The 11846-nt window shown below is 38.8% G+C and overlaps 1 protein-coding gene and 1 long non-coding RNA gene across 2 annotated transcripts in view; both read right to left on the reverse strand.

Moving 5' to 3' along the window:
• LOC138010831 (uncharacterized) overlaps positions 1-2306 on the reverse strand; it is a 3141-nt gene extending 835 nt beyond the window's left edge. Inside the window, exons 1-2 of the mRNA XM_068857823.1 lie at positions 2169-2306; positions 1-453 (exon numbers count right to left, since the gene is read on the reverse strand). The exon at positions 1-453 is cut by the window's left edge and continues 835 nt beyond it. Of these exons, the coding sequence (XP_068713924.1) occupies positions 1-258 (258 nt within the window). The 5' untranslated portion in view covers positions 259-453; positions 2169-2306. The remainder of the gene's footprint in view (positions 454-2168) is intronic.
• The window catches only part of LOC138010465 (uncharacterized), a 32693-nt gene extending 22300 nt beyond the window's left edge, over positions 1-10393 (reverse strand). The window contains exon 1 of the long non-coding RNA XR_011124476.1: positions 9360-10393. This is a non-coding gene — a long non-coding RNA (uncharacterized lncRNA). The remainder of the gene's footprint in view (positions 1-9359) is intronic.
• Between the last annotated feature and the right edge of the window lie 1453 nt (positions 10394-11846).

Below are 11846 nucleotides of genomic sequence, written 5' to 3' on the forward strand. Positions count from 1 at the left end.
AATGTTAGAGACTGCAGACCGAGCTGTATTCAACGCAGAATAGCTAAAGCCACTCTTGAAAAGACTGTGCAGAAAAGAGAGTACAGCCGTTACAGTGGGATGCAACGGATCAATATTTCTTTCACTGCAAAATTGCAACCACTTGTTAATATAAACTTTACATTGTTTCTGAGTGCTGTCTCTCCATGAATGCATGATGATGTCGACAATGTCTGGCGAAATCTCAGACTCTTGCAAGGATCGCCTGATAACTTGCATATCATCAACTGCAGGCGTTGGTGTAGGGGATGAGGACCGTCCAGAGTTGGATGAGTCAGGTTCTGAACTGAAGCATTGAATACACGTGGCGTTTCCGTTAGTAGGCTCAGTACAGCCGTAAAATAAGGCTGAGTTGTCCACAAGAGAATTACTAGAATTTCTGATGCCTGGTCGTGAATTATTTTCTGTACACACCTTGAAACAAGGCAAAATGCAGGATAAGCATGGAAGAAAAATTGTGACCAATCAATGATAAAAGCATCCACAAACTTTGCCATTGGATGTGGTTTCCAGGAAACATAATCCTTTACCTGAGCATTAAGTCTACTAGCAAATAGATCTATATCTGGTTTGCCAAATAAAGCTACTATCCTCTGAAAAATTGGAGCGGAAAGCATCCATTCCAGATCCAAATTCAAATTCCGAGATAACTGATTAGCGTCAATATTGCTTGATCCGGGAATATGGGCTGCTGATAACCAGATATCTTTGTCAATAGCCCAATCCCAAATATCCTTAGCAACGGAGTTACATTCTAAAGATCTACAACCTCCCATAGAATTAATGTAAGACACAGCAGTGTTGTTATCAGACATAACCCGCACATGAATGTTGTTCCTGGCATCAAGTGGGGAAGACAGAGCAAGCTTAACTGCTAATAATTCCAGGTAATTTATGTGCCCGGATGACTCTGACTTAGACCAGATGCCACTAGTGTTATTCCCAGGTTTGATGTGAGCAGCCCAACCCATTTGGGATGCATCAGTGTAAACAACTACATCAGGATTACTATGAAAAATTCTTCTTGATGCTGTCAGAATATTTGCAGACCACCAGTGAATCTCTTCCAAACTGTCATGAGACAAGGTCATGAATGAATCAAAATTCCCCTGGTTCAATTTCAAATTTGCTTCTTTGTCAACCTCAATGTGGCGATAATGTAAAGGGCCAAACTCTACGCCTGGAAAGCTGGAGACAAGGGTCCCAAGAAAAGATGCAACTTCACGAATAGTAAACCGTTTATTTGGAAGAGAGAACGTTTGGCACAACTGCAAAATTTTAACAGCTTTCTTGTTAGTCAAAGTAACCAACATGAGAATATAGTTCAAAATGAACCCTAAAAACTCTAAGATCTGTGTTGGTATGATAACTGACTTTTCTGGATGGATTTTAAAACCCAGACTGACAAAAAATTGTATAGCACGTAATGTGGCTTCTTCAAACTCTGTATAACTATCTGCGAGATAGAAAGAGTCATCAATATAACCCAGACAGGTGTGGCCAAACTGACTCCTCAAGTAGCTAAAGACCGGTTTTAAAACTTTCGTAAAAATCCTAGGGCTACTAGTCAATCCCATAGGCAGGCTAGTTAAAGCATATAAATGACCCCTCCAAATAAATTTTAAATATTTCTGATGTTCTTCTGCAATAGGGATAGAGTAATATGCATCCTTCAGATCTATAGATGTCATGTAACATCCAGGCCTCATGAGTCTTATAGCTGTCTCTAACGTGTCCATTTTAAAATGATGGTATGTCACTGACTCATTCAGTATCTTTAGGTTAAATATAACCCTGTGAGACCAATCTTTCTTAGGCCTTGTAAGAATTGGAGATATCACCTGGCCATCCTCATGTGATGATAGCCTTATTATCCGTTTAAGAAGGAATTTTTCTACTTCATTGTCAATGATAGTCTGCTCAATTTCAGTAAAGGAACAAAAAGGCCTAGCAACACTTGTACATATTCCAGGTTCCCGGTCAAATTCAATATGACAGTGAGTAACTGCATCCAAGATAAAAGGATCTGATGTGATAGTCTTCCATACATGAAGACAGTCTCGCAGCCCTCCTGCCTTAAAAGGAATTTGATTTGCAATAATAGTAGTAGCAAAAGTTGTCTGACTTACCTCAGCTGGTGATCCTACTGGGTCTTGGTTGCCGAGGACCTGGGATTCTGCTGGGGCCGAGCATGGCCCCGGCCTTGACCTAAAAAAGAATTAGAGGATGCTCTTCCCCTGCCAGTACTCTGACCGAAGCGGCCACGACCACGAACACCTCTAAAGGCGGGGACTTTGTAAGGTTCCATGCGTTTCTTAGGAGTCACTTTATTGCTGAGCTTTTGTGAATTTGTTAACTCTTCCACTTCTTTGTTTAGGTCATCTCCAAACAAGAATGTTGACACAGCAGTAGATGGGTTGCATAAAGGAGCATATTGCTTGTTCAGGTCAGGACGAATGAGATCTCTTCGTTTCAGATTAGGCTCTCTGTTTGGTGACAACAGCAGGACTGCTGTATGGGTCAAAACATTCCTCTGATCGCCATTTGCACTGTTGCACAGCTGAAGTACAGCATATAAACCTGACAACAGCAAAGACTGTGCCTTCTGGAAAGCTGAATCATTGTTTCTGGTCTCCTGTCGTAATTGTTGCCAAATTTGCTTGTTTATCTTGGGTGCAACCAAATTAGTGCAGTTTTCAGGTCTGAGGTACTTGTTCTGTACCTCGGCCAACTTTTCTTTGGTGAGCTTCTCTGCGAGCAGACTCTCCACTATTTCTGCCAAATTTAAATCTATGGCAGGTGAAGTTTTCTCTAGAACGCTAAATTCATCAGCGAGTGATTTAAAGGAATCGCCATCCGAGCCTTCAGCATGGTCTGAGGTTTTTGGCTGGATAAAATCATTTATTTTAGTTGCAACAGTCACTGGAAAACTTGAACCATTTACAGACTTCAAAAAAGTTGGCAAAATCTCTGTTAAATGTCCACATTTTCTTTGTAAATTACAATTTCTGTAAATTTGCACACTTACAGAGATTTTGTAACTCCATAAAAAGTCTGTAAAATTTAACACATTTTCGTCCTTACGATGACATAAAATGTGTACAAAATCTCAATAAAATCTGTGTAAATTGAAGGAAAAATTTACAGCGATTTTATGCGATAAGTACAAAATGTCTGTAAAATCTCTTTACTTTCTCTGTAAAATTTACACGAGAAAAAATCTCTGTAAATCCATCCATATGAAATGTCAGCGTTATCTCTGTAAAAAGTGAGTGAGAAGAATGCATGAAATGTCTGTAAAATGTCTACCAAAACCCTCAAAAAACTGCAGGGGAAAACTATGTGAAATGTTTTTAAAATGTTGGTGTTTTAGTGCACAAAATCTCAGCAAAATGTTCACAATATCTCTGTAAATTAAGTATTTAAAACCTGACAGAAGGCAGGAAATGTCAATAAAATGTCTGTAAAACTGGAGGGGTAAAGTATGTGAAATGTTTTTAAAATGTTGGTGTTTTAGTGCACAAAATCTCAGCAAAATGTTTACAATATCTCTGTAAATAATAGCATTTAAAACCTGACGTAAGCCAGGAAATGTTAATAAAAAGTGAAATGGATGAAAGGTTAGTCGATTTTACGTAGAAAAAAGAACAAGTTCTAGAGTTTGTGAATGCATAAATTTTTATTTCAAATCTAAAAATAATCATTTGTTTATATTACTTTCAATAGAATCTAAGTGTACGATAAAATTCTTGCAATAAGTTCAAAAAATAATTCAATTAATAACATCAGTTACCATGGCAATTTTTTCTACCGTGCCAAAATGGTGTCCACTTTCGAAAAAACCCACGTCCTATGATTGCGATTTGTCAACCATGATTTATAGCTGATGAAATGGTACAATGTATACTCGTGAAACTTGGGAATAATTCCACTTGTGTTTTGTCCAAAATCAAATAATTTCTCTTGCCTTAACGCTTATGAAATTATTTGATTTTGGACAAAGCGTGTGTGAAATTATTCCCTAATTTCACTCATCACTATTTGATAACCCATACAAATTTATCAAAATAAGGAATAAAATATATGCAAGGGATTTCATTATTATTAAATAAGTATAAAAATCTGGCTTATGTTACCCCAATTACAAATATAGTTGTTAGAAATGGGCGCGGCTTATCTGTGGGAAGATCTGAAAAAGGCTGCCTCTGGTGGCCAGTTTTCCATCTTTGCATCCAATTTTATGCCTAGTTGCGTGTACTAAGCTACAAACGTTCCGCTCATATTCTTGTTGTAATGTAAAAAAATCTATGGCAAAACTGTGTTTAAGAAATTCCTGTCAACAAATACCAGAAAAAGATCAATCATATGTCCAAGTTGGTAAAAACGATGTTCATTACATTAAAGTGCTAAAATTACATTAAAGTATTTTCCGTTTCAATATTAGTGAATAGTGAGTTAACGTTTGATGAACAGTGGATGAATTTGACTTCTACAGACTAGACTTTGGATTTCTTTTGTTTTCAGTCAAAAAACTTTTTTCCGTAAATTTCAGCTGGTAAGGTCAGGGTGCGGCTTACCTCCGGGTTTACAGTTCACCTGCCAGTTCAGTTGGGTAATACTAGCATACTAAAACAAATTAACCACATGGATTACCTGCATGGGTACACCTACTTTTTAAGTTACATCAAACTGTATGAGGTGTGCCACCCGCCAGTTGCGATGAAAAATACTACAAATTAGTATACTATGACAAATTAACTGCATGGTTAGACCGAATTTACAAGTTACATCGAACTGTATGAGGTGCGCCACCCGCCAGTTGCGATGAAAAATACTACAACTGCATGGTTAACCCGAATTTACAAGTTCCATCGAACTGTATGAGGTGCGCCACCCGCCAGTTCCGATGAAAAATACTACAAATTAGTATACTATGACAAATTAACGGCATGGTTAGACCGAATTTACAAGTTACATCGAACTGTATGAGGTGTGCCACCCGCCAGTTCCGATGAAAAATACTACAAATTAGTATACTATGACAAATTAACTGCAAGGTTAGACCGAATTTACAAGTTACATCGAACTGTATGAGGTGCGCCACGCGCCAGTTCCGATGAAAAATACTACAAATTAGTATACTATGACAAATGAACTGTATGGTTAGACCGAATTTACAAGTTACATCGAAATGTATGAGGTGTGCCACCCGCCAGTTCAGATGAAAAATACTACAAATTAGTATACTATGACAAATTAACTGCATGGTTAGATCGAATTTACAAGTTACATCGAACTGTATGAGGTGCGCCACCCGCCAGTTCCGATGAAAAATACTACAAATTAGTATACTATGACAAATTAACTGCATGGTTAGACCGTATTTACAAGTTACAGTGTACATGGAACTGTATGAGGTGCGCCACCTGCCAGTTCCGATGAAAAATACTACAAATTAGTATACTATGATAAATGAACTGTATGGTTAGACCGAATTTACAAGTTACATCGAACTGTATGAGGTGTGCCACCCGACAGTTCAGATGAAAAATACTACAAATTAGTATACTATGACAAATTAACTGCATAGTTAGACCGAATTTACAAGTTACATCCAACTGTATGAGGTGTGCCACCCGCCAGTTCAGATGAAAAATACTACAAATTAGTATGCTATGACTAATTATCTTTAAATCATTGTTGCCACATGCAGATGTGTTTATTAGAAAGATATCACTTGTGTTTGATCTATTTGCCATTGAACGATGACTGACAATTTCCTCAGACCCAAGGGACAGTGAAACCTTTCTTGATTTTTGTCAAAAAACTTACAGTATATGAACAGAGAAGTCACTGATTGTTGCAGTGAATATTTCTCCCTTGTATTCACCCAGTTCATTGTGAGAGCATTCGACTCTTCCATAATTACCTGATGTCTGGAACAAATTTACTTGACCCAGCTAAAACAGTTTGACCTAATAATGTTCACAAAGTATATCCAAAATGGCAATGAAACCTCTACCCTCCCAAGTTCTGACACAAAGACACCCATTATTATTCACAATTGTATCACAATTTGCAATCAGCACTGTCTGTTTCTTGCATCTCAGGAAATTCCCTCCAATTAAATTTCAATGCTCAATCTCCTTCAGCACTGCATCTTGTGGTTGAAGTACATGAAGGCCTTGGAAAAGAGTCACACCAGTCAATCAATCAATTTATATAATTTCATAATATCATTTTCGAAGAATGTTGTAACAAATCACTTTGCCATTCATGAGCAATGTTCCTGTGTAGGTGAAACTGAATAATGAAGCTAAGAGCTAAAGGAATTATTGCAATAAACTTGTATCTTACCATGACGAGCTTAGGCCGACAAAAAAATATATGCAAATGAACTTACGGTGATTTGAAATCACCCTTAGCTAATCATTAAGTGTAGCTCAAGAACTCATTTCGCAAGTTTAGGTGTCGCAGATATCGCATCAGAGTCCGCTTCTGACATATTCAGTAACTTTTTTTACACCTTTTTAAGTCACAACGGAGAAGCATAAATCCACAAAACGTCATTCAGGGAATGTTTTCCAGAGACTTTGCCCCGTGTAGCTCGTGTGGCGTGCAGCAATTCTCGCGAGGATTTTAGAGTACATGTAATTCTTGCTCGCACAATTCTGCAACACTGTGGCAAATATGCATAACTCGCTTTTTGAGTTCAGTTATTTTCAATTTACATATGCTTTGTATGTACAAAATTGGTTCTGCCTTCAGATAACTACAGTCCAAAACTGGACTGACTACCCAAGAGAGAGAACTTATTAGTACAAAATAATAATTATTACAAAATTGGTTCTGCCTTCAGATAACAACAGTCCAAACTGGACTGACTACCCAAGAGAGACAGAACTCGTTAGCGCAAAATAATAATTATTACAAAATTGGTTCTGCGTTCAGATAACAACAGTCCAAACTGGACTGACTACCCAACAGAGACAGAACTCATTAGCACAAAATAATTATAATTATTACAAAATTGGTTCTGCCTTCAGATAACAACAGTCCAAACTGGACTGACTACCCAAGAGAGACAGAACTCATTAGTAAATTTAATAATTATAAATTACAAAATTGATTCTGCCTTCAGATAACAACAGTCCAAAACTGGACTGACTACCCAAGAGAGACAGAACTCATTAGTACAAAATAATAGTTATTACGAAATTGGTTCCGCCTTCAGATAACAACAGTCCAAAACTGGACTGACTACCCAAGAGAGACAGAACTCATTAGCACAAAATAATTATAATTATTACAAAATTGGTTCTTCCTTCAGATAACAACAGTCCAAACTGGACTGACTACCCAAGAGAGACAGAACTCATCAGTACAAAATAATAATTATTACAAAATTGGTTCTGCCTTCAGATAACAACAGTCCAAACTGGACTGACTACCCAAGAGAGACAGAACTCATTAGTAAATTTAATAATTATAAATTACAAAATTGATTCTGCCTTCAGATAACAACAGTAAAAAATGGACTGACTACCCGAGAGAGACAGAACTTGTTAGGGTAAAATAAAAATGATTAAAACGAGACTGATTGTGCCTTTTGATAACAAAAGTCAAAAGCAGACTATCACATACAAGAAATTGTTTAAAATGCAATCTTTTTTTGCAATAATAATTTAATATTATAGATACTTTTAAAGATTACATTGAAACTGATCAATGTACTTCAGGTCTGGTATCCAGCTAGCAGCCTAAGGCTGTATTCTGTCTATTACATATATGTAGTCTGTTTCAGTCTGACCTCTACTCAAAAACAACAAACAGCACTTTCCTATGCTGAATTTCTCATTGGGCTAGCTCCGGGGCATTGAGGCGCACAAGCAACCCCACCATGACAATGTAGGGACTATGAGGTGGTTACAAAGTACAAAATGATCAGAAAATCGTCTGGCATTACACAGAGTAAACTCCCAGGAGTCAATCGGTTTAGTAAAAATTTACAAACTAAGAAACAAAACAAATGACAAATTATCCTAATGATCTTTTGCTTATTAGCTTGGCTCCACATAACAAGCTAAATTATGCTTCACAAATTATTATATATGCTACCCAAGAGGTTACAAAGTAAAATGGTGTGACAGTGAGTTAAGGATTGTATACCTCAGGTATATGCTACACAATTAATTATTAATAGCATAGCTGTAAATTTAATTTTGTATACTCTTTCACATCAACTTTTAGGCCATGCTTTAACTTGCTTTTTCTGTGCACTTAGATCACTAAGAAGTAATTCCAGGTTTCACCTGAAAGGATTGTGATTGTGCATAGACCTCAAAAACCCAGCTCCTCCCGCTCACCTCCCAAATACACAAGAATGTCAATTAAAATAGCTACAAGCTTCGTGTACTTGCTCCTGTTCCACTTAATTTTGTCAGATTTATCATCATTGTCTGCCACCCTTCATCTGGGATTCTGGCCTCAAACGAACCCAGTCGGGAAGTCGAAATTTGTGCAAATACTGTTGCAGCACATTTGGAACAATAACCAAGTGATCAAGTCCACAGAACTGCCTTATCTTGGACAATCAAAGAAATTAGATAATTTATATTTTGGTCAAATTGATGGAAATAAGATTTGTCATCAAGATACTTTATTTGGGTGGGATTGACGGAGGTATTGACAATTAATGGGAGACCAAAGCGAGATAATCTCCCAGGCGGTTTCTTCTGAAGTGTAACCGACCTTTCAGTGAAATCTAGTGTCAAAGGAGTAATCTTATTAAGCGCCCAGTCCAAAATTTAGCTTGCTCTGGCTCCTCGTGCATGAGAAACAAGTGAAGGTACATGTAGTTATACATGTGACAAGGGAGTAACTACAGAATAACCGGCCACTATTGTGCTCTTGTAGTGGCATCGTTTGAAGAACAAGGCATCTGCAAGTGGCAAATAAGGGGCTGGTTATACAGAGATCCACATATTACATGTAATTCCCTATTCGTTATTATTGTTATTGCCTTAAATGGCCTTAATACAATATAAAGTGAAATTACTAAGGGAGTAGGTCTGCAAAAGTAATGACTGTGCTGAGGCCCTCCATGGCGTTTTGGGAAACGAGGGAAGATGGCTATTTTGAACTGGGGAACAGAGGAAAAATGCCAAAATGTCTTAGGAACAAGGCGACATAAACAATTTTAGGGAGCAAAAGCTGGGTACAAGTTTGAAAGTAAATTGGGCGGGGAACAAGGGAACAAAACTTTAAAATTTTAAGCCATTTAAACTTAAATCAGGTTTGTAAGTAAGATGACGACTTACCGAAAACTCCTCCGGCAACTCCACCGCGCACCAGTGGCTCAGTTGGTTGAGCACCGGGCTGTCACGCGGGAGGTCGTGAGTTCAACTCCGGCCGGACCAACACTCAGGGTCTTTAAATAACTGCGGAGAAAGTGCTGCCTTTGTAATTACATATGCAAATGGTTAGACTCTCTAGTCTTCTCGGATAAGGACGATAAGCCGGAGGTCCCGTCTCACAACCCTTGTTCATTAACTCTGTGGGACGTTAAAGATCCCACACACTATTCGAAAAGAGTAGGGGACAGTGTTCCCGGTGTTGTGGTCTGACCTTTCCAGCATGTGGTCGGCTTGGCAGGATTAGCTGGAAGGGCTTCTGTGTGAATGAGACCACAATTGTGTATAACAGCCAGAAGTCAGGCTACTTGCCAAGTGCTGGAGCCTCACTCAAACTCAAACTCAGTCTTTTGCTTTTCGGATCTTTTGAATCTTCCCGCCCATTCGCTAAATGTAGCTGTTCGGCCAGGCCACCCTTTGTTCCAAACGTTGGTAGAACTCCCTTTACGTTTTGAAGAAGGTCTCTATTTTTGCCATGAAGTCTTCACTGATTAACCCTTTCGGAGATTGTCTGAGGTTGAATCATGTCACTGGCGTGTATCTTTGTGGCGAATGCTGATTATCTGACCTGAATTGTCGTTGCCCTTTCTTCTGGAATCCGTCGATGTTTACTGGGTTTATTTGGTGGAATGCGTGCCATTTCACCCGCACAAAATGTTAAGGAATCGCAAAGATCCAATTTTGGTCGTCCAACAAGGGAAAAAGAGAGGAAGAGCACATGCATTGATCGCCCGCGCGAAAAACAAACCGATAATTCAAACCGATCTCGTTCCCAGAGTCTTTGCGGCGAGGCAATTCATAATGGCGGACAAAGTTGTTGCATCATGTAATTATTGTGAAATGTCCACAATCCTTCTCTTTGTGCCAACATCCAATCACAACCCGTTGCGAGCCCAGTGCGATTCCTGGGGCGCTTTCATTTTGGGTGGAAAAACCGGGGAGAATTTTCTGCTTTAAAGGTGCAGAGCAAATTTCCTCAATCAAAATATGGAACGGGGGAAAGTGTTTTCTTCTGAGATTTCCTTTTCTGTTTTTCTCAAGAAACTGGATACTAATCATTTAGAATAACAAATATGGCTGCCGGATTTTCGATCATTACTTCATAAGAAGTAATTCTCACCTACAGCTACGGGCTACGAAAGCACCCACGTTAATTGACTGAAACCCGCACGATTAATTTGGGCAGCTAAACACCAATGCTATTTTTTTTTCTTTTTTCAAGGAGCATGGTAAAGTCTGCTTACTAGCCTACATTACTTTCTCAATCTCATTCTGTGCTGGGACTCCTATATCACAAAGGCCTTGATTTACATGTTATTTGCATGATTCATCCCAGCAATTTACATGAAATTTACACAAAAAAACTATTTTATGGCCGGGTTGTGTCAATTTACATAGATTTTATGGCCTTTGCAATTGTTGTAAACAATTAAAACGGTCTAATCTTGTGAGGCCCTAAGTACCCGTTTATATGGAGAAAAATTGTCCCAGGAAGAAGGGTCACTCGCTTACCGGAGTTACCCTGGACCAGCCAACTTTTCCTACATTTCCCTATAAAATGCGGTTTAAGTAAACTGTTTACATGAGGGAAAAAAATGGCGCGGCTTGAAGGGAAACCCACCTAGCCGGGTCACCCTTTGTCAACGGTAGGGTCGTCCTCCTGGCCAGGCCAACTTTATTCCATGTAAACACTTTGGCTCGCTCAGTGGAGTCAACTTGATCGAGGTAAGATGATGAGAGAATGCACGAGTACTATCTTCCCAGTCTCCTGATGATCGAAACTGAGCCGGGCAGCTCTTTACTCAGGAATAAAGGTTAGTTCTTTTCTCACATAAACGCTAGCTAAAGACCCGGCTGGGAGGGTGACCATCTTCCGAGGACAACTTTTCTCCATATCAACAGGGCCTAAGACTTGATCCAAGTCGAACTATTAAAACACATACCGATAGGCATTTTATTTATTTATGGGGTTAAGTGTTAAAGTCTGTAAATTTATTATTTACAGACATTTTATGAAGTCTGTAAATGGTCCAAATTTTTCAGTGAGTCGTTGCAACAGCTGTATCCGAACACTCAGTACTTGGCTCACCGGTCTCAGGTACGGTCTCATAATCTTCAAAATCGGCATAAACCTTCTCGATAGAGTCTTGCACGTGAGCCAAAATGTCTCTTTTGGCATCATCTAAAAGTTCGGCAAACATCGCCTTGAAGTCCACGGGCGAAGTACCTCCAGAATTTGCAATTTTCTGAGACTCCTCAGACATCGTCTGAAGAAATTAAGATGGATAAGTAAAACGTCAAGCTTATTGCACTACAAAATGGCGGACTCGTCCGCCACTTTGTATCAAAAACAGTCACAAACTCGTTGAGACTTGTAAAGATACAAGGAAAGGG

This window comes from Montipora foliosa, chromosome 7, assembly GCF_036669935.1.
Source record: "Montipora foliosa isolate CH-2021 chromosome 7, ASM3666993v2, whole genome shotgun sequence".
Taxonomy (NCBI): Eukaryota; Metazoa; Cnidaria; class Anthozoa; order Scleractinia; family Acroporidae; genus Montipora; species Montipora foliosa.